The sequence below is a fragment of the Anas platyrhynchos genome, chromosome 8 (assembly GCF_047663525.1).
Source record: "Anas platyrhynchos isolate ZD024472 breed Pekin duck chromosome 8, IASCAAS_PekinDuck_T2T, whole genome shotgun sequence".
NCBI lineage: Eukaryota > Metazoa > Chordata > Aves > Anseriformes > Anatidae > Anas > Anas platyrhynchos.
In genome coordinates this window covers 2,522,515-2,546,511 of record NC_092594.1, presented here as the reverse complement: position 1 = coordinate 2,546,511, position 23,997 = coordinate 2,522,515, and the positions used below count along the sequence as shown (strand labels likewise).

Sequence of the window (23,997 nt, the reverse complement as noted above, 5' to 3'; positions counted from 1 at the left end):
TGTTTTACTAACCATCTAGAAAAAATGTGTTCTAGTTTAACTTACAGATAACTTATAACTAGGATAGTGTTCCTAGCTAAACTATTACTTTAATTTTTACACTTTTCATTAATAGCTAATCACAGCTTTTCTGTAGGTCTTAATTAACAGAGGCTGTTGGATATGAGCATCAAACATACAAGCTGATATTTGTTATTTGTACAATTACCTTTCTAAAGTTCTGATACCCAGCTTCCTAGTACCAATTTTATTTTATCAGCTATTTATTTGCTTAACCATGCTCCAATAAAGGAAAAAATAAGAAAGGATCAGGCTCCTTGAATATTGTAGTCAATAGCTTATGTATAGCACTAATCAGACAAAAATTAAAAAGAAATCTTCTGATACCTGTTTTCCTTAATAATGCAGTACATTTTTTTTTTTTCTGGAGCAGTAAACAGGCAAAATATCGAAGCAAAAGAAATGGCATTGCTGTGCTATTTTTAGCATTTCACCCTCAAGATGAAGGCATTTGTTCTTAAATATTTAAGGATGCTATTTTAAAATCTTTTCTTTCATAGTAAGACCACAACATGCTCACCAATGTGCAGATTTATGATGCCCAAAAAGAAGCATGCATTAAGTGATGATAGGAAGATTAGTACTCTAAAAAGATTCATAGAGAGGCAACAGAGTAAAGCTTTTGCTGGCACTTATATTTGCTCAGCATTCAGATGGATTGCAACACATCACAGCTACTTACTGAAGTGGGTAGTCTGGTGGTATTTAGTCCTACCAGAGATGGGAGAGTTTGGGACATCCAGTTAGAGATCATTGCCACGGTACTAAGAACAGCACCAAGCTTCAGCAGTGGAGGGCTCATTGCTGTGGAGCTAATGAGTTTTCATAGTGACTGATTATCATCCCAGTGCAGGCTGGCGCTGAGAGGCGTGACTGCAGCACACGACAGCCTCAGCGGGGAAGGAGAGCAAGGTACCCAGATTGAATCATCTGTTAAGAACACTCTTATCTTTATTTGGTCTCTTTCTTTGCTCTTACTAACAATGCTTATCAGTATTTATTTGCTATTTATGACTGTAACACTTATTATAGGACTTGGCAGTCCTTTACATGCTAATAGCCATTGCAGTTTACAGTGGGAGATGGGATGAGTGAATTACCTCTTTATAGGTGCTGGAAAGTTAATTAGCACTTCATTAGTTTAGTCCTTGCAGAATGGACTAAAACAGTACATTTAGTCATCCTGTCTGAAATTCAAAAGCACAATCACAAAACTGAAACAAAGAAAACAAAACAACAAACAAAAAACTCCCTACTCCCCATCGCTGTTTTGGTAGAAATATGCTCAGGTATACTTCAAAAGATGATACAGGAACTATACTTGTCCCGGGGGACAGGGGAAGGGTGAGAGCTGTAAGCATGCCCATGAAAAGACAAAGGCAGGCATTCCCAGAAACCTCCCCAAATACCCCTTGATTTGTTGATCTCACATAAACTACAAACATCGGCAACTTTATAATTTGCAAGGCATGTTAAGATACATGTTAAGATAGTATTTAGTGTTTTGTTTTTATTTTTTTTTACTGTGCATGTTTTACACTGAAAATTTTTGCATTACAGGGCTGGCAGACTCAGTGTGTATTCACTGTTGTTAGGAATAGAAAATAAGTTGTGGGTTGCTCATATAGCATTTGGAGGCTTCTCTTGGCTCTAATCTGCTGTTAAATCTGATGTTCTCTAGTGCTGTAGACTGATCTCCAGGTTCAGTAGCAATTAATCTTTTTCAGAAACTTAGTAACTGTGGGGGAAAAAAGTATATAAATCATTGTGTTGAGGTAGCTTTCCTTTTCTTTCTTTTTTTTTTTTTTTTTTTAAAGAGTTATTTTAAAAAGAAGAAATGCTGAGCAGGGATTTCTAATGGCAATTATTTTAGAAAGAACTTGCTTAAAAATTTGCAGAGATGGACTACTGTGTGTGCTTCCTGAGGCAATTATGGATTTAGTTTGTTTCTGAAGTTGTGTCCAAAGGAGTATATTTTTCTTAAAGAACTTTTAAAGTTTGTATGAAGGAAACCTGTAATAAAATGGAAAGGGTTGCATTTTAGAGCAGTGTGCCATCACAAATGCAAACTTCCTATACTTACTGTAAGTATAAACTTATAGTTTACGTGTAAACTTAAACTTGTAGTATCAGTCCTGCAAACAATATTTCAGATTCTTAGGTCTTGTACACCGAAGTCAGGCTAAATTTTCTCTTCCAACATTCATTTGGGATGATTTCAATCTCTTGTTTAACAAAGACACACGGAAAACTAGTTTTTAAAAAAGAAACAGAAAACCACGTGGAGGGCTATTATCTAATCTTACAAGGGGTCTTCAGGCACAAGGATTCAGCAATGGAATGAATTCACAGAGAAATTCCTCGCATCCCAACGTTATATATTTTCTGGGAGTCACACAGTAAGGTGAGCTGCAAAATGTTTCAGGTACTCAAAACAAAAACACGCTGAATTCACTGAAGAGGTGCACTTGAAAACTGAAAGAATGAGTTTATTTGTTTATATGCAGATTCTACACAGAAAAATAAGCTCTTTGCTAATTTCCATATACATATATAGACATGAAAGTAAAAGATCTATCTGAAAAGGATAAGTTAAAGTGTTAAACCTGTTGTAGTTTTAATTATCTGATGCATGTTGAATGCACACACTTGTGTGCATTTTGACTTATTTCACATATTTTGGCAAAACTTTTGGGACAAAATAATGTACAAGGGCCATTTTCTCCAAAGAATTCAAATTGCTTTCAGATTATGAGTCAATAGCAAATAATTCTGATGTTTGAATAAGAAAGCGTTGTGATTCTTTTGTTCAGTTTGAAATAAACAAAATCCCAGGGAAAAAAAAAAAAAAGAAAAGAGTTGCACTGGATCAGTCTCCTTGATTCATTTAGTTCCTTTTTTTAGCAACAGCCAGCAGCAGATGCTTAATAGAGGAGCGTAAGAGAGCAAACATACTGCAATACTTTTCTTGCTGTAGCCTTCCAGCAAAGTGTGGTGCTTACAAGGCCTGAGGTTGTAACTGTGTTCAGTGGCCTTTCCAGGAAGCTTTCCTCCGTGAATTTCTCATCACTTTTTAACTCATCGGTAACTTGGGGTGGCACATCATCTACTGATATGGAGTTCTGCGGTTTAATTATGTCCTTTGTGAAAAGTATACTTACCAAAAGTTGTGATTAGACTGCAATTTTAAGAAATGCTGTGTTTAATTCCAGTCTGCTATTTTCCAATGAAAAATGCATTTTTGGTAAGCATAACCTTGATCTAATAGCCAGAACATCTTTTGGTTACTTAGTAGAAACGAAAAAAAAATCATCAATGAGACTGAAAGGCTGGTCAGGCGTTACCTCAGCAGAAGGGCAGAGTGAGTGGAGGTGTTTGAGTGTCCAAAATAGAGTTCCTGTACCTATGGAGATACTTTGTGGCTCAAAGTTGGGTTTTGTCCTGTGGAGCAGATGGGCTTGTGTTCAGGCTCCGTTTTTCCCCTCTGAGCATGAGGTTGCTGTGCAAAGTAGTATGGCAGAAGTACAAATAAGATCTTTTTAACATGACTTGAAGGATCAAGCATAACATTTTCTTAGAGCAGCAAGAGACAGAAAATGTAATGGAACATCACTGAATTCAACCTTCAGCATTGACTTTTTTTTTTTCTCTTTCCCATTTTAGGGTGTAGTTACATAAAATGTAAATCACAAATACAGAAAACTAAGGCTATAGAGCAGATATGTGAGTGCCATGTCATCAGAATGTTGAAGACCAGAACAGCAGCGATGTTGGACCTTTAACACCTCTAAAGTTCTACGTAAGATTAGAAGGGAGTGAATTTCAGTCAAGTGCAATTGCCCAGGGCCATGATTTCAGTCAGCCTACAACATAGCATACAATGTAGTATCATGAAGAAATGTAGACAGAAACATAATAATCATTTTTTCTCTAATATGATTATAGGTGCAGAATTCAGATTACAATATCCAGGCCCTAAAAACGGAGAGAAAACATCTGAGACAGTTTTCTTCAACAAGAAAACTTAATGGTCCATGAGAAATCATTAAGACTACTGGATGAAGGAACAAGAAAGATCTGCTCTCAAGAGGCCCCTGCATTGTGTAAAGGTATTTACAAACTTTGCAGTGTTAAAACTGTTAGAGCAGCTTGTCAGAGGCTGGGCATTGAGCAGACGGTAGGACACACATTCTAAATGCCTGATAATCCAAGATATGTGTACCAAGTGCATAAGAGAAAAGTAGAGTAAAGCCCTTATGGTATATTAACATGTGCACACCATAGTTATGTAGACATATTATCATGTCCCTATACTTATACATACAATTTATATTTATTCAATAATTTCAATGGTTACTTTTATCTCTGAAATAATGAATGTCCTATAAATTTCTTCCCCTTTCCTGTATCCCCATTTGTTCTGAATGACATCGAGAGTCAGTCTCTTTGCTGAATTCTTGCAATTACTTGCCAGCCTGACAATTTCACAAGTAATTATTTTATTTTATTATTATTTTTTTAATTCAGAGCTGAATTATCATTTCTCCATGTTGTATAATTTTCTCATATAGGTTCTTCTGAAGCACTTCAGCATTCTCTCTAGATCTGACTAACCGCAAAAGATTCTGCTGTTCACCAGTTTTATCACCTTTTTTGTTCCCGTGTTCTTTAGAGGTTTAATATGCACACGAATACCCCCAGTTCCAACACATTTCCTAGAACAGTCATGCTACATTTATACCACATTGAGCTGCAGCTGTTTATAGTTTTGTTTTTCTTTTAAACATTTTCTGATCCACAAAAGACCATAGTCTGTCCCTTCCTGACTTAAACCTTTGACGAACTACATTGCAAAGACAGTAACTTTTCTGAAGTTCAGATGAGTAATTACTGCTAATTATCCTTAATCCCATGTATTGTCAGCTCCCACAAAGAATGCTGTTTGTTTGGGGGCACATGATTTTTTCTACAGATGATATGCTGCTTGGCTTTTGTGTATATTCATTATATTCATTACATACAGAATATTCATTAACATATTTTAGAATTTTATTTTCTTCCAACTAGTCTGCCTGCTGAAGTGAAAACCTGCTGATGTGTGGTTCACAGTATTGCTGCTAGATATGTCTTTAAAGGTAGCATACCAGGAGATTCTCCTCTAGTATTCTTTCTGGTTCTATAATTGCAAATTACCATGCAGGTGATATCTGGATTCCCCACGGTGCTGAAGTTAGATCTGCTGTAAGTGCATAAGGGCTTTAAAGCACATTTGCACTGCGGTGCAGTGACGTGATTGCAGATTGTAGAGAGATACGAGTCTCCTAAAGCAACCCTAGCCCAGGGATTGATGGTAGTGTAGCTTACACTGGAAAGCTGCAAAAATGCTTTTCTAGGACCTTAAGTATTTAGAAGCTGTGTCCTATGCTGCTGCTAGACTTTTTTTTTTTTTACATAGGCTACACCTTTCCCCTAAACATGGACTTGACTTGTGCAGCATCAGCATAGGCAATATTTCTTATGCCATGCACCCATTTGTCAAATAGCTACTCCAGAGTGGTATGCAAAGGAACCCATCCATGGGAACAATTAAAATATCATTTTTCCTAAACAGTGGAAGTGCTCACTGGAACTACATTTTATTTGTGTTCTTATTAGAACTGGAGGAATGCTTTAAAAAACCTTTCTGTTAAAGAACAGAAACTTTGAAATAATTTTAGCTTTATTTTGCCATAAACGTTTGGGGAAATTAAAAAATGGCAAGCAAATAGAAAATTTTCATGAGAAACATACTTGCAATCATATATACAAAGACCTTTTCAGAAACCATAGAAAAACTGAAGGGTTGTTCTCATCTAGTTAGATCATAAGTTTTTGTTTTATTTCCTATGTTTCACGGAAGCTCTGTTTTAAAGAAAAAAAAGTGCAATTTCACATTTCCAGTTCTTGATATGCTACTAAGAAATAGTCTTATGAACAAGAGCTAGAAAGCAATAATGCTTCTAAAATCTAAGCACTATTCTTTTAAAACAAGTTACTGGGATTTATTATTATTATTTTACTGGCATAGTAATTTTCTCTTTTTGGAGCCAAATTATCTTAGAGTGAAAGCTAAATTATTTATACAGAATGACTGCACGTGCCATATTTTTATCTTATATGGAACTGTCTAAATCTAACAATTTCAGTGTTGTCAGCTGAGATACTTGTATGCCAGCTTGGTACTATTCATTTATAAATTATTTGCAGTGTAAAAGGTATTACTAAGGATAGCATATGAATGCCCCAATTTATTGCTATTAAATAAGAGGTATAAGGCTTTTCTAGTCTATGATATTCAATTTACTTTGAGTTCCTGTTAGATTTTCATATGGTTTAAACAGGGTCTAATATAAATGAGAATACAGCCCTACTTTATGTTGTCACGTTGAAGTATGATAAACTCTGTATAATAAAAGTAATTAACATCAGTATTAGGAATATTAACAAAGTAAATGTTCTGAGAGTCATAAATATGGGAACACACACACAAATGCATAAAAATGTCTAATTATATCCTGGATGGAGGAAGAGGAATAGTGACTGTAAGAAAGAGGAAATAGCTAATTCAGTAGCAGTCACTTAACCCTCATATCATCTTATAAATGTGTGTGAAAAAATATGTTAGCCTCCCAAACAGTTCTTAGAATTGAAAGCTGTATTCATGGGTAAATGCTACAAAAAAAAAGTTTTATTTGGTATGAAAATATATGACTTCTGTATAAAAGCTTCGCCTAAAACTGCATTTTATGTAGACAGAGATCAAAGTGATTGCACAGTCACGTCTCAGATTTCTTAAATAGTTTCCTTTGAAGCAGAGCAAAGTCAGGAAACTTAAGCCACTCTAAGTTAGTACTTTGACAGGTTAGGTTTAGGAATTAAGCTCATGCATGGAAGTCACAGCTTCCCATGGTACCGTGGTGTTGTTCTGTAGCGTGTACTTTCTTTTTCTTCATGTAATGTATTCTGGTGGTGGCTCAGCAATATGTGGATTTAAAAAAAAAAAGTGCATTAGTCATGTTCCTGAGCACTGGTAATTATTCAAGTGAGGCTAATGTGTGTATAAACCCAAATTCTCAAAATTTGAATAGCAATTACAGTTCTTAGTCCACCTTCAGCTCAGTGAAAGCACATCTTTGCCCTTTCAGTTCAATTCTAGTTCTCTGAATTTAGAAACCCGGGGGAATCCCGAGCTGCTTCATCTAACTCCATTTATGTTCAACAAAAACCTCTGGCTCGGCAGTGTGACTTGTAAGTAGTAATGTCCAGGCTCTTTGCAAGAGTGGATCGAGAGGCGTGTGGCCTTTCTGGAGAACATTCTTACACCAGCCTTGTCTTTGCCTACATACATGGTAGTTACTCTGGTCAGGCATCTCCACTGACGGGAGGAGTATGAGGGGAGGGCTTATGAGAAGTCTGTTCTATCCTTATCCTTATACTGGTGCTCGAGGTGACATTCTTTTTAAAGTAAGTGGCCTTTGTTATCTGTTTGTTTATTTTTCAGGATGCTCTTAGTCCCTTTGAATGAAGGGACATTGTTCTTGGAGAGCATTTTCATTTTCTTTCTCACCTATTCCCTTGTGTTGTGCAGTTAGCAACCCCCAAGTGCACAGAGTAACGAAGCAGTGCGTCTGCAGGGGGCTTAGTGGGTGGTGTGAATTGCTAGAAGTGAGGACTAACATCTACCTAGTCGAGAATGATGAAAGATTGTGCAGAGTCCTTTCCCCCCAGCAAAGGCTGAGAATCTGCATGCTTTGGAAAACCTTGAGGTCCCTCCTCTTGTCGTGAGCGACAGGACACAGGACAACTGGGTGCGATGTGATATGCTCCTGGACCTGGCGTTGCTTGGGCTCAACACAGTACTGCAGTTTAATTCTTTTGAAAACCGCTATGGCTGCATATAAGGATTTATGCATAATCCCTCCTGCGGTAATCCTCTTGCTTAAGGCTTTTAACCACTTGTAATTTTTCCCGTTCTCAAAATACGTGTTATTCTGCTGGGGAGTGAACAAAGCCTCAGTGATGTTGGCAGCTGAGGAAGCTGGCTTTCACAGAAGGTAAATTTAAAAAGGAACTTGGCTCTTCTCAGATATTCAAAGGCTGAAATTCGCTGTGCAGGTAGATCATATAATTCTGGAGTAGGGCTTGTGCCATGAAAATGAGTGAATTTGTTATAATTTAGTAAATTCAGTGTTTTAGATGGTTCTGAATTCACCTGCATGTCAGAAAACAGAGGGAAGGTATTTTCTAAGAACAGCAGTCCATCCCTGTGAAAGTGGCTGGTATAACTGAACCTTCTTCAGGTCGATGTGTGCTTGCAGTGTTTGGCAGTCGGTGATTACAGGGAGCTGGCACTGTTTGCTCAAAGGCAGGAGTGTGGTGGCTAGGGGATCAAAATGGCAAATGTTTAAAGCTTCTATAATCCTATGTACTACAGGATTACAAACATTCGGACTATGAAAATAGTTTAACTGCAAAGAAGGATGGATACAAAGAGGGAATAGATATTTATACTCTATTTTAAGGGAACTCAAAAACCCTGTGTACATTGCAATTTGTGGGTAAGGCACTCTTCCAGTAAAGAGGTCTGACTTGCCATTCTGCAGTTTAATAAGCATAATGTAGAAATGATTGCAACTATACCGTTCTTTTCTGTATTTTACAATAGTCTGTCCTGGCCAAGCAAAAATTCTGTTCTGAGCTTTTGCCTTGCGTTACTACATTCCAAGCCAAGGTTTACGTTTTCTGGCATTGAATACATCACCATATACAGAATAATTTTGTAAAGGCACCAAGAGGTTAAACAATAAATGTAAAGACTATTAAAATGAAACTGGAAAAAAAAATGCTATGTCTTAGCCAATTTGTCAAAGTGCTGGTGCTGTTAAAGCAATTAAATAGCAATAAGAAAGCAGTCATGTCCATCATTGTTAGTTCTGGAAATCACTTTTAGATTTATAACTATAATAAAATGATTTAAAATCTCTATAAAAAGAGTTGGTTTGACAGAAATAGGAAGAAGCTGAAGAAAATATTGCAGTGGTTGAGTGGGAAGTGGGAACCTGAAGAAACTACATTTCACAGATGCTTCTTTTCTTACTGACTTTTCACTTTTGATGGACTAGCAAATTATTGTTCATTGGTTTTCTTATGAATATAACCCATAGTCAGTCTGTCACAAATAAGGACAGATGGAGGCCACCTCAGCTAGTGCTTTGGGATGATGATGTTCATCATTTTCACACTAGATGAATGTCATTGGACCATTTGCAAGAAGTAGGGTTTTTTCTTTAATGAAACATAATGTAGGGGGGGAAAAAAGATGAAAGTACTTTCTCCAACTTGAAAACATGTTTGCTCTAGGAAAACTTTTGCTGCCTGTGTACTTCTCATAAGGTTTCTTGCAGTTAGGGGAAGAAAAGAGTAAAAGGAGCAAGGAAAGTAGAAATATTAATACATTACTTAAGTGATCAGTCAGTAATAACAAGAAAAGTTGCATGATGCATAGACAGTACGTAATTTTAAAGAAATTTGCTCTGTGAATAGTAATAAAATAAACAAATACTTAGCTGTTGCAGTTTCTCTATGTTAGATTATTTAGCAAACAAAGTTCTGCAGACTTTAAATTTGCAGTGGGCAATTTTTTTTTCAGGCTGAAGGCTGTTATTAATATTTTAATGAATTATCTCCATCAAGAGCTCTGTTTCTTTTACTACAACATGCATGTTTTACAGATAATAAAAGTCATTTCCTGAAAAGCACTTCAGCAAAACCCAGCTTGAATTTATGCCAGGTTTTCATGGAAGAATTTAAATGGAGTTTTAAAATGTGCTAAATTTTAGCTCTGGAGTAACTTAATTAAATGACAGTCACTTTGCAAATAGCTTTTGCTCATTATAGTCAAATAATCACAGTCAGTTTAAAGGAAAAGCGTGACTTGCATGATTTGCACAAGAGATACATGACAGTTCTTTTGGCTTGGATGAATTACTTAATTACTTTTTTAAGCTGTGCCTCTGGACACTGAGATCTTTGATTTGTTGTTCAGTGTGCTCAGGATGCAGATGACTTATCGCATGAAATGAGTTAAAGGGAAACTCAGTAGATAAAGTTAGCAACATGCACATTTTTTCATTTATAGTATGATGAATTAAAAATATTTTGGATTGGTACAGCCCAAAGCTGTTCAGCTCTGTAAGCTGTTGAATGGCTATAATACTATCTGCTGGAGGTGGACAAACATCAGCATCATAAATGTAACATGGAGTTCCTGAGCCTTCCCAAAAGGTAAAAAGAGCTTTGGGTGGCCTGAGCTATATTAGTAATAGCTCAGTAATAGTTTATTAATTAGCAGTAGCTCATTAGTAATGTTGGTGCTGAAATTCTCCTGAATGAAGTAGTAGCTACCTTTGATGATGTATCTGTATTTAAACATATGAAGTGTAATGTTGTTCTTAGTTTCTGAAAATCTCAGGGAAAAAAAAGAAAAAAAGATTGAACAACCTTTTTTTAAAAAAGCTATTATATCTAAACTATTGGATGTTTAAAATGTTTAACTTCTGTTTTTTTTTGTTTTTTTTTTTTTTTTTTTTTTTTGCATTTAACCAAATAATTTTTCAGAATATTGAATAACTCAGAATTGCACAAGGTCATTCAAATAACTGTTGTGACTTTCAAGTTGTTTTGGTGAGAATAATTTTGAGGAATCCAAGTAGGTGGTATGTAGAGGCTTAGATTAAGTGCTGGTAACATTCATTAGAAAATTATTATGTTCTTTATTAGACGAACTGATACAATTAGGAGAAGCAGTCAAGTTTGTTTTTTTTTTTCTTTTTTTGTTTTTTTTTTAGGCGAGTAGCTGAAGCAGTAGCAGAAGTTGTCTCAGAAGCAAGAGCAATCTTCAAACTTCTCAACTGTTTTTAATTTTTGGAGTGGTTCTTGCTACTTTGGACTGGAAACTGAGCTTGTGTTCCCAAGAACTCCTTGAACACTTTTTTTTTTTTTTTTTTTTCTTAGTGAAATAGTTACTTTGCAAAGACTACAGAAACATTAGAGCACATAGAAGGACAAAGCTCAGCCATTTGAAAATGCATTGAAACAGAAGTGCGCTTTATTGGGACTGGGTAAATGATTTCTATTATCAAAGAGTGGGAACACCAGATTTCCTCACAAAGTCTGTCATGCTTATTATGCTGTGATGGCTACAGCAACAGTACTGCTACAACATGGAAGCCAGAGTGGTGCTCGCTGCTGTTCCTTACTCATGACTTTGGTGGGCTTCAAGTACTTTCTCTGAAGTCACAAAATGCAAGTGACTTTAAATAGTGATATTTGGAAAATAGGCTGCTTTGAAATTACAGTACATGTTTACAAAGGAATCATCAGCTTAATATTTTAAGGCAGAATCAGAAGGAAGACTGTTACTTCCATGACCCTGTGATGAATATTGCTTCTTAATAGAAGAGACTGAGAAGTTGAGATCCCCTACTATAGAACATCGAGTAGCTTTGCTCACCAAGTTTAGCACAAGTAAAAATATCGTATTTCTTTATGCTGTCTGAAGGATTAAACAGAATTCTTCAGAGAACTGTCACCCAGTGTAACACCCAGCAGAATTTCATAGTGATTAGAGGTTAAAAAATAAAAATTCTGATCTTAAAAACACATATATGGCAGCCTATAAAGTCCTGGAGCAGTGTGTTTAGTTAACATAAATCAGGTGCTGTTCTCTAAATACCATATGTATCAACCGTACCAACTTGTAAGAGTTGCTTTAGGAAAAGGATAATCGCTACATGGTCACTATGTGCATCTATACTTTATAAAGAATAGCTAAAACTATACCACAATGGTATAGCCACCGTGGTGCCACCTCTGTGCTTTTACTTAAACCATTCCATCATTTCTCTCCAGCAATGCGAAGTTAGAAAAAAAAAAATCTCATCAGGTAATAGTTACTTTGCAAAGACTACAGAAGCATTAGAGCACACAGAAGCACAAAGCTCAGCCATTTGAAAATGCACTGAAACAGAAGTGCACTTTATTGGGACTGGGTAAATGATTTCTATTATGCAAATAGAGATAGTAATTAAATAAGGACTGTATATCAAATTAATAGAGGAGCACAGAAAAAATGGAATTTCAGGAGCAGTATAAATATAATTTGCAAAGATACACAGATCATTTAAAAAATATGTAAAAACAAATCTCTTATGGATCACTAAACAAGAAAAGCTGTGTTATCATGGTGACACAAAAGCAAATCTGTTCTACTTGATTTTTTTCCAGGCAAGGGGAACTGCAAGAATAAAGTGACGCGGGCAAATGCCACATGCATAGATGTGAAAATGGATGATGAGTTACAGTTATTAGAATACAAAACAAAAAAAAGAGCAACAAGAGGAGAAAAACTAGTGGAGATGGTCAAAAACTAGTAGGGTGAAATACCAGATTGTGTGGCAAATATTCAAGTGATAGCTGGTCACATGGAATGTGGCATTAGGTTTATTCAAAACAATCAGTGAAGATCTTGTTAAACAAGTTTGATATAAAAACAAACATTTTGGAATGCTACCTTTGAATTAATTGCTAATACATTAAAGAAGCCAGTCCCTAGGTTACAAATGGCAATGATCTGGGGAAGGCTTTCAAATCAGGTCATTACACATACATTTAATGGTTTATTAATAATATGAATAGATATTTTGGGCTGAAAAACTTTCTCATTTCAAAGGGATGAGAATAAATATCAGTTTAGACACTTCTGTTCTTTTGACAAATAGGTAGAGACTTGAAAAATTCTTTGGTCATTGTACAACAGGATACTGGATATAGCCACACTATAAACACAAAAGTGAGTCTATGGGAATGGGTTAGTGCCTGGGAAAGCAGACCACAAACACACACTTACTGGTGACACTCAAGCAATCTTGTTTTATCCTGAAATCTAACTGAATGTTTTGCTGCTGGCAGTCTTTCATGTTTGCTTATTGTTAAAATACATGCTTGAGCTGCATAGAAGCTGATTGCAGTATGCGTGCTTCTTGATTCTTCAGAACTTGTGGTTATGGTTTCCTAAGCAATATAAGTTGCCAGATTTTTTTCCCTTAGCAAATTGTTTTATCCAACTCTATCAGTTAGTTTAATGAATTATATGACTTTTTGTTCGTTTTTTGCTTGGCTCATTTACATGCTCCTGTAACATGGATTAATTTTCTGTGCTGCAGTTTGCTTTGTGCTTAGAACAATTGATTTCGGAATCAGATTCCCAGGTCTAGATCTCTTTTCACATGACTCTCCAATTTCAAATCTGTCTCCAGATTTCCCAACTTTCCTAGCAAAATCCAATATGTTAATAAGGTGTTGTAGCTTGAGGATACCCGTATTAAGAAAGCATAGACTTAGATTTCCTAAAGCCCAAGCCTTCCTTATGTGGACTTCCCTAGTAGTTCCTTGAGGGTATGATTAATTACCTAAAAATGATTCTTGGACTGTGCAGTATGTTTAGAATAACAAAACATAAAGCAGAATCCCAAGCAGTGTGCCTTGATGACTTTCATTCCTGCTACAAATTTCCAGATGTTTACAGGAAAATGTCATGGCTCTAAATCCCTTGAGATGATTGTCAGTCCTAGAAGGAAATAAAACATGTAGAATTTGTAAGTATTTATTCTGAAATACAATAAGATATTGTATTTTAATGGAGCTCATGTGTTTGATGCTATCCCTTCTCAATGCGTATAGTTAACTTGAAACTTTTAGGAAATGAAATGTTAGTAAAAGTAAGGCTGAGGTAAACTGCTTTTAGTGGGCTGAAATAACAATGACTTGATTATGAGTATAGAAGAAAGTATGTCTGACTCCTGCAGCCTTAAATGGAGTATTTTCCTGAGCCTGAATTGTGGGATCACAGGCAATTCTATACCTGAAAATATCAGAGCAAGGAGGTAGAGTGGAGGAGGTAGAAAAGGACTGGTTTATACAGAAGATGAGAGGAACTTCAGCACCATTTCTCTCCGTTCTGTTCTACTTTAGGGATAAAGTTGTAAAGCCAGAGTTACAAATATAAATATAAAGGTTACAAATACTGTCTAGCTACAAAAGCCAGTTATTGTTTTTGTTCTTTCTTTTTGTACTTTGTGCCTTTGAGGAATTAGCGTTTAATTCAGAAGACTTTGTTCCTGTGTTGCTGCAAGTTTATGTTGTCCTGGACTTGGTAAGCAGGCCAGAGCCAAACGACACCAATACAGGAGTGAATGCTGGGAATCAGGAGATCAAATAGATTCGTCACAGGAATGGCTGGATCTCTTGATTTGACTTAGAAGTGAGGTATTAGAAGTCAGATGCATTAAGTATGCATTTAAGAGGGAATGAATGGAGTCTCTAGTGCAGCTCGCTTGGCAGTCACAAGAATGTAATTATAATGGCTTTTTAGTAGGGTGGAAATATCCAATTTCCCCAAAGACCAATCTGTCTTAGCAATGCAGACTTTCTGACCTCACAGTCTAATGCTTACTTCACAAGATGCCTCATTTCTCCTTATGTAATGAATTGGAAATAACATTGTTTCAGAGCACAAAATGCAAGTACTGCTTCATTAGACAAAACAATTCTTCAGGAGCTTGCTAAACAGAAGAAGAGAGAAAACTGGCCCTGCAGTCTACCCATGGACTTAAAATTTTAAGTATTAGATAATTGTAGAGAAGATAATTAAACATATTACCCAGCACTGAGATAATCCGGAGAAAATTGGCTAAAATGACCACACAGACCCTTTACAAATGAAATAGAAACTGAAAGGATTGACAGTGGCAAATATCAGTGTTTTGGAAAAGAAAAGCATCCCTGAAGGAGAATATGGCTTATCAGATGTTGAAGGACAGATGATAAACCCCATATTACTTACAGCCATTAGTTATGCCAAAGGCATATGAACTGCAATGCAACTGTAACACGGTTTGCTGTTTCATGCATTGTGCATGTAGCTATTAGGATAAAAGCCTTCCAGCATTCTGTATGGACAGTTACATTAATGCACAAAGTCAGTCTTCAGTAATTTTGAAGAAACTAAGAAAATTCACAGGCTGTATTTGTACTTCAGTTTTAGCCTTCTGGGTCTGGGACACAGTCTGCCATCTATTGTAAAAGGGGAAAAAATATACTACGTAGGCAAAGACTTACAAGATTACATGAAAAATAGGGAAGAAGGAAAACAGAGCTATCCCAATAAAATAGCAAATTAAAATGGAAGGAGATGTATGCAGTAATAGAATAACCTGAGATTTAATGGATAATTCCCTCTTTTCAGCTAGAGGCAGTCAGGGTAAAGAAACAAGAGAGGCAGTAGGTGTATGGGCTTAGAGCAATTGGTGGAATGTAATTATGGAAAGCCAAATGAGGTAATATTCTTTATTCGTTATTATAGTGACCCTTTTTAATAAGATTTTTCCTCAGTCTGGCATAATATTCCCACTAGGTAATATATTAACAATCTACGAAAAGAAAACTACTTGTCCTGGTTTCAGTTAGCACAGAATTAATTTTCTTCCTAGTAGCTGGTGGAATGCTGTGTTTTGGCTTAGGATGAGAAGAGTGCTGATAACACCCCGATGCTTTAATTGTTGCAGAGCAGTGCTTATACTAAGCCAAGGACATCTCAGCCTTTTGCTCTGTCCTGCCAACGGGCAGGCTGGGGGTGCAGTAAGAGCTGGGAGGGGACAGACCCAGGACAGGTGACCCAAACTAGCCAAAGGGGTATTCCATACCATCTGACGTCATGCTAAACAATATATAGGGGTGGCTAGCTGGGGGGGAAGGGGCCGGACTGCTCGGGGTTAGGCTGGGCATCGGTCAGCGAGTGGTGAGCAATTGCATTGTGCATCACTTGTTTGTACATACTATTATTACTTTCCTATTATCATCATTGTATTATTATTGTTATTATTTTTATTATTATTTTGTTATTATTATTTTCCTGTCTTATTAAACTGTCTTTATCTCAACTCACGGGCTTCACTTTCCATTTCTCTCCCCCGTCCCGGAGAGGGAGGGGGGAGGGTGAGCGAACGGCTGCGTGGTGTTTAGCTGCCGGCCGGGTTAAACCACAACACTACTGTAGCTGAAAATTGAACCCTTTCACATTGAGGCAGAATGAAACAGAAGAGTAAGAACTGGGGCTGACATAATTCAAGAAACAGACACCTTCTGGTTTGTTTGGATGCTTTGGGACTCTCAGGCTGTCCTGAGCCGGCTGAGGAAGGATGTCTCTGCATGAAGAGGTCTCTAGGCTATAATAATGTGACTCTTTTGCTCACTGTTTTCCTGGACCTCTAAGATGATCATTTGTTGGTGTTGTGTGCTTCAGTCAGCTCTGATTTATGTTATGACAAGCAGGTTCTCCTGGCAACACCAAGACTTCAGTAGTGCAAGTGATTTATTATTATGTTAGTCCTCCTCCTCTGGTCTTTTATTGGATATGTGTCAATGGTTCGTGAAAAAGCTGTAATCTTTAGGAAACTGCAGCGCAAATGCCAGGTTCTAGTGCTAAAATACAGTTTAGAAGGAAAAGGAACAGTGTTACCATTTCTTCTGAGTTCCTTATCAATAGTAAAGGAGTGTGCATGTGTCACTAAAAAGTCTTGTGTATAGTGTTGTTTTTTGATGTTTTTTATTCCATGCATAAAACAAACAACCCAAGTTAGATTTAGTTTTACTGAAGCATAAATTTAAATGTGAATAACATTTCCTACAACCAGTACCCAGTGAAACCTCTTTCACTCCTACGAAAAACTGGGGAGAGTTTCCTGCTACAAGTTGACTGTATTTCAAGAATCAAATTATGGCAGAAAACCTCTTATTTCACCATACAGAGCCATGACTATTATTGCTTTTTTTTTTTTTTTTCCCTGCTTGTGATACAGTCTTTGATATCTTCTAATTAACAGAATATGCTCCAGAATGTGAAATACAAATTCTGCCTCTGCTCATAAACATAAATTATGGGTTACTCACAGGAACTGAAAAGAATACTTAGAATTGAGGAAACTGTGTATGGAACTTCCTAAAGCATTTTGTAAAACACAATATGAATTTCTAAAAATATAGGACATTATTATCATCACTCAATATATTGGTATTTCAATGTCACATGATCAAATAACATTGGTTTCAAAGATGTGTACTTGTGTTTAGTGAAACAGAAGCACTGAGGTAGACCTTTCCAGGCACATGTGTTTCCTGTGCTGTGCAGGTGAGAAGAGCACTTCCAGAGGGCAGCAACACCCCAGCTTCTTGCCCTAGACCTTCCACGGTGCCGTAAGAGGGAGGATGCATCTGTGAGAGTGGCTGAGGTTGTTTTAATACAAGTAGCTTCATATCAATTGAAATATAAGTGCTCTAAGAAACTGTTGTGGGAAACAAATGGAGAGTCACTACTGTATTTAAAATAGAGTCATAGGATAAAGTATAACTATAAATATGGTATATCTTCTTTTATAATTCAGGCAACACTAATGAAGAAAATAATGAACTGGAAGTAACTTAAAGCCTAAAGGGAGCACAGGGTGTGCCAGCTGTGTGTTCAGAATAAAGTTTGTGAACTTCAGGCCACACACAATTTACAGCACTGACTGCATGACTGTTTTTCCTCTCTCTTCCATAGCACCAGCTTTTAGATCTGCTCATTCCCAGTGGCACATTCCATCACATACCCCAGTGCATAGTTACAAGTTGCAAGTGACAACTCTGTAACTCGTAGATGATAAATTCCATCAGGTGATTTCAGAGACTTCAGAGCAAAAGGAAAGATCTGCATGGCCTGAAGTCTTTGTTAGTTTGAGGCAGATTTGCTCATTTCCAATTTAAGGAAAAAGGTCTTATGACAGCCTCTGTCAGCATAAAGCACTCAAAGATAATTCAGTTCAGTTGTATTTCTAGGATGATGCAGGGCTCAGAGTTTAAGAGAAAATGTACCTGAAAAAGTCAAATAGAAAGACTGTGTTATCTTAGTATATGTAAGTTAGCCATGCCTCTTAGCTTCTCGTCAAACCAGTTGTTACATTTTTATCCCTTTAAGACTTTCTGGTTTGTGTTCATCTTTTCTTTGTGTTTGCATGTGTGCTCAGGCTATGAGCTGCAGAGATGGCATAATGAAGGTTAATGGAGCTCTCAGATTCATGTAACTCATATGAATTAGAAATAACTACTAAAACAGAGAAGGCTCAACAAAATCAATTCTAAAAATACTTCATGCAGAGCTCATAATGGACTAAATAACACTTCTAAACAGCTGCATTGTGATTTTGCCAAACTGAGATAAAATAAATGCCAAAGAAGTGTCAGAGTGAACAAAGGAAGGATTCCTCCTGTTTCCCTTTACAAATATTTTTTCCACATTACTCCTTTAGTTGTCAGAGATGGAGTAAGAATAGAAACAGGAAGAAACACTCAAATCCAAGCAGCTCTGGATGATTCCCTCCTTCCTCCAGTTGATAAAGGAATATATATTCCTGAAAACTCTCATCTGAAATCAAACAGTATTCTCTTCCTTATTTTGTTAAACACTGCAAGCATTAAAAACTCAGCCTTATATTATGAAATCAGCTATGTGCCTGCTGAAGGAAATAAGGAAGAATGAGTCCTGTTCTTCCCACAGAGAGCTATACAGAATTACAGAGCAGGGAGGGATTCAAGAACAGATATAGCTTTGCCTTTTCTCTCCCCAAGATACCTGCCCTTGCAGATGAGCCAGTGTGACAAGAATAATAAATTTTCTTATCACTAATAGCTATAATTAATGCCATTGAAAGGAAAGGGGGAAACAATTATTTCTTTGTGCTGTTCATGTAATAGTAAAACAACGTAATGCTCATTAAGAACTGCATCCTGACAGTGTAATTTAGATATAGATGACCTATATAGTTTCCAAAGGCTTAATCTTATAATGACAGGAAGAGTGCTCTTAGATCATCCGGAAATGAATTGTGCCCTACACACTAGAAAAGCTTGAAGGGTTTGGAACACAAATTTCATTAAGGATAAGGGATCAATTTGTGCCACTTGGAAAATAATTCTACTGCACTTTCAACTTCTCAGGTTCAGTCAGTAAAGAGCAGACTAATTTTACAGTAGGATTTCATGATAGGCATGCTGTGGGAACTCCAGGGAGGTGGAAGCTGGCCCAGCAGCCCAGTTAATGAGCCAACCTCCCCAGTACCATGGGATTTCCTCAAAGGGACTCCACAGAGCTACCGCATATGGGTTACTTGTAGGTTATCCAATCTCAGGTTCTTTGTTCAGCGAAATTTTAATTCACAGAAAGACATTAAGCATTTAAGTCCAGAATAAGTTGGACTGAACTCTTACCATTTCATTGACTTTCACTTACAAATTACTCCTTAATTTCTCTTTGGTAGTAACAATAATTTTAATTTAAATATCAACTTTAACCTAAGGATGTCATAGTATTTCAAAATGGTCAGTCCAGCCAACCCCCCCCCCTCCGCCCTTCCCCCCCCAAAAAAAAGCAGTTCTAAAAGCCTCCAATATGACATGAACATTGTGACAATGTGTTCTTGTCATGGGGATGGAGCTACAGTTAAATTCCTGAAGCATGGGAGTGACTGCAATAGTGATAGAACTAAATGTCAAGTTTGTTGGTTGTACTGGAGTACTCCTGTGATGAAATCTAGCCCATAAGCTGTAGGTTTGGGATAGAAGGAGTGCCCTAAACATGATAAAAATGTATGCTCTGTGTGACTCTCAGCATGTCTATACACTACTTCATAGTGTATGAAGAATATATGGGCATGTGTGAGACATCACCTAAATGCGCTTTGTTTCTAAATTATGCAAATACTAGTCACTAATGACACCATTACCTTATTAAATGTGGTAAAGGCAGTCAGATATTAATAATGTGAAACAATTGTTATGGAGAGCTAAATCTCTAAACTCTTATTCAGTTAAGGATTGAGGATTTTGCTCCATATTGTCTCTCACTAAATGTACTTTCTTGACTGCAAGTGTGCCTGGTAGGAGAAATGGTGTTGCCTGTCACTGTGTAGAGAGACAAAAGATCCCATTCCATTTTTCTCATCCTGCTATTGCACTGTTCTCCAAATAGTCTTTGAAAATTGAGATTCAAAACCACCATATTTGTATTTCATGGATTTTCAGTCCTAGTGTTAGCAGATAGGGAAACAGTGCCTGCATGATAACTGACAGGAAAAAAGGAAGAGCAAAATCTTCAGTATCAACGAGCCTAGCATTGTAGGCTTTTCTGTGTATGAAACACAACTCTGAGCTTACCTTAAGGTGATCATCAGTGGTGCCTCTGAGTATTAAATGAATGCAGATTATGTAAGTTCATCTGTCTTTAAAAACAGAGCCCTGCTGTGTCTTTAGCTATTTGGGAGCAAACCTGAGAGCTGTCATCAGAATACTGCCTTGTTTACACACCCGTTTATGGGATGTTAGAATTTTGTTCTCTTGGACATTGCTTTTGCTTGTTGGCTCACCAGATACACAGAATGAAAACACTCTGGGTGATTTATCCCTTCCAAAGCATAACAATTCTGTTTACTGTCTAGGGGAAGAAAATCTTTATACATGTCTGGTCAGCTCAGAGCAACCTGTAATAATGGACAACTGTTTGTCACAAATGGTAGCATTGTTTTCTTTGTTAAAAATCTTTCAAGCAGAAGAGAAAAGATGATCAAGAATTTTGCCGCACATGAAACAGTCAGACTGCTCTTTAGTGCTAGAATGGGTGACAGAAATGCCTCCCAGAACATCGTTTTATTTCAGTGTAGTATTACTTTACTGAGGAGAAGGGAATGTGGGCTGGGAGGTTAAATGGTGGCCTGATTCTGTACCATTCCCTGAGCTTTTTAGTGATGGGTAGGTGTCATTCCACGTATAACCAGTAATTACTGGCTTGGGGATGGCAGGATCACCTTAGGACTTGGTAGCACCACAAAATTATGGCAGAGGTTGGTTAGGGTCAGACCCTCAACTGGTACAATTCTGCCTGCCTGACTGCTAACAGGGCTTTTGGGCTGGAGCACCTTCCAGCTAGAAGCAGAGGCCGGAGAGAAGAGAAGATGATTTTATGTTATTCTCTTGTACCACATACAACCTGAACGGCCAAAGCAAAAGGGCTTATCAGAAGGGTTACAGCTTCTGGCATCCTTAGTAAAATTCTGGTCTGTTCTTGGAAATATCCAAAGTCACAGAATGATTCAAGCAGTATGCTGTCTGCATTGATCTGCTGTGCCTGGCTTCTTCCCTTTGGGCACAGTCACTTCATCTGGTGTTAATGAAGGAATTAATTTCCATTCTCCCTTTCCTGCAGCACTCATATGTTGGCTTTTACAGTTCTCAGTGTAAGAGGGCTTCCCCGTCAGTCCCCCTTTTGAATCTTCAGAAATCCCAGAGCAAAAGTAACTAAGCAATCTGAAGTTTGAGAAACTTTCAAAAAGTTTTATTTTTTCAGGCACTAAAAGAAAAAGAGCTCTGAAATAGGAAAATAAAATCATTCTTTCCCCCAAGGACTTGCTTTGGAGTGCAGTGTGATTGTATTTTTCTGATACAATGTCTTTATAACTTTCCAGCATAAATAAATAAAAGCTGTAAAACAGCTCAGGCCTTTGCCTCCCTTGGGTAAACAGAACTTTTAGAATCAGATGCCTGTCTGATGTTCTGTGGTCATAAGTCAATCCCTGGTCTTTGCCTCTATTTGCCTGCTGCAGTGCAGATACTGTTTGCAACTATCGATCCTCAAGCAGAAACATTGGCCTAGGTGTTCTAATGCTTTTCAACTGTACCTCAGACTAACTTAACTCCAACGCACGCCTTTTGTAGCTACAGCATAAGGAAACTTATGACTTTGAAATTGTGCTATATGCATCCCCCATGGATCCCAAAATAGCAGTCTTCTTTACACTTTCTCATATGGAAGTTATCTGTAGTTTATTCTGCCTACTGTAGGATTTCCTCAGGAGGAAAAAAAAATTGGACAGACACAGAAGAGGATGGGTTAGCATCTCCCAGGAACATGATTAAAGATTTGGTTCAAGTTCTTTTAGCTTAAAGATTGAGTTCAAGACAAATCTACACACCGTATCCATTCATAATTATATATTCACTTACATATCCCATATAATAGTTATATAATAATATTACATATAATAATAATACATAAATATATGTTATATAGTAAGTCCATGGTATGGTATTTGTTTCCTAGATGGATGAGAAAACATAGAAGTTGCCTTCTTGCTTTTCTGCGAGTACTGAAGCTCACAACTTTGAAATTGTATGTATACATATTTTAGTGAAAATCTAATAGAAAAATGGTCTTGAAATAAACAAAATGAGTAAGATATAAAATAAGTAAGAATTTTATATATATATATATTATATATATATAAATTATATATATTAAATATTAATATTAATATTAATATTAATATTAAATTATATATATATAAAAAAATTATATATATATATATTATATATATTTTGTAAATATTGGTGGTATTAAGGTATTACCTTAATGTTTGCTTAAGTCAGTGCAATGTGAGAGAATACTAAGACTTAGAAATGCTATTTCATGTCTTGGTAGCAGCAAAGAAAATGCCATTTCATCTTAAAGTAGTGTTTTCATTTATGACAACACCTAATGAGACTTTTTTCCTTCTGTTCATGAATATCCAGCTATCTATCCGTATAGACACTTCTTTCAAAGATCTATATAATTACAGAAGAAAAAAATAAGCAAATAAAAGTGAAAAAAAAATAAATTTAAGCAGCTAATTATTTCCACTTATCCTTGTAAACGTATTTATGTAATTGTGCACATTATTTAAAGGTTTGAATAAATGACTTCAAAGTCTATTGTGGCATGAAAGTAGAAAAGTAGCAGGAAAGAACATTTTTTTCCTTGTTGCAAGGTACTTTAAAGTGATGGCTAAAGAGAATGATAAAAACTTGGGAGCAGCTGTAAATCATACTGTGTAAGATTCTATTTCAAATAGATTGTAGCTTGTTCCTTGCTTTGTTTGTTTTTTGACACACTTCTCAGATATATTTTGAAGAAAAAGCAGTTACCCCTTACTCGTTCACTCTTCCCTGCCACTGAATAGTACTTGATATTTTCCTGCAAGGTTTCAGTGACTGTACCTTTTCTATCCCTTTTTATCCTTGAGTCTACGCAATGAGTCAGAGACCCCTTGCCTATTTTCTCTGCTGTCTTCCATAATGGTATGGAAATACTTTTTAGCAAGAACTTTAGGAGAATACATTTCCCTTCCCAGCAGTGAGTAAAAACAGATATTGCTTTGTAAGTGTTACTTAAGTGATACTTACAGGTTCTGATTTTGAAACGTTAGATAGTGGAATGAGAGAGAGGTAATTGTTTCCACATAAACTTTGGGTGGTTCTGCTACAAACAGTAGTAGGGAATATTGAGTATTTATACTCAATACCTGAGTATGAATAACTGGGAAATAAAAATTGCAGTAGTAGAAGTGTTGTTGTATCATAGGCTTCTAAGAAGTGCTGAGAAACACACTGCCAGCAGAGTTAAAAATAGACTGCACTATATACTCAAAATAAATATAAAGATACTGTGATCTAAACAATTTAACAAAATTAGCTTCCTTTTTAACTAGAGTCAGTCTAAACATAGAGTACTATTTTCAGCAACATTTCCATAAATAGTTCCTGATGTGTAGCTTCTATGAATAATTCACAAATCTGAATACTAAAGTTTGAGTTACTCTGGGTTGATAAGCCATAAAATGTATTGATATTTCTTTAATGAGCAGGCAAAACTGTACATATGCAAGTACAAATTATAAACTCGTTGTCAAAAATATTTTACAATATTCACATAACGTT

The 23,997-nt window shown here is 36.5% G+C and overlaps 1 protein-coding gene across 3 annotated transcripts in view; it reads right to left on the bottom strand.

Annotated features, from left to right (window-relative positions):
* Window positions 1–23,997, bottom strand: part of LOC140003097 (noelin-3-like) — a 48,325-nt gene that overhangs the window by 11,827 nt on the left and 12,501 nt on the right. Inside the window, exon 1 of one of the 3 annotated variants that reach the window (XM_072041904.1) lies at window positions 743–1,207. The exons of 1 other annotated variant lie outside the window; for it this stretch is intronic. In XM_072041904.1, the coding sequence (XP_071898005.1) occupies window positions 743–862 (120 nt within the window). In that variant the 5' untranslated portion in view covers window positions 863–1,207. Of the gene's footprint in view, window positions 1–742; window positions 1,208–23,997 lie in introns of those variants that run through there. One more of the 3 variants, XM_072041902.1, reaches the window with a different exon arrangement.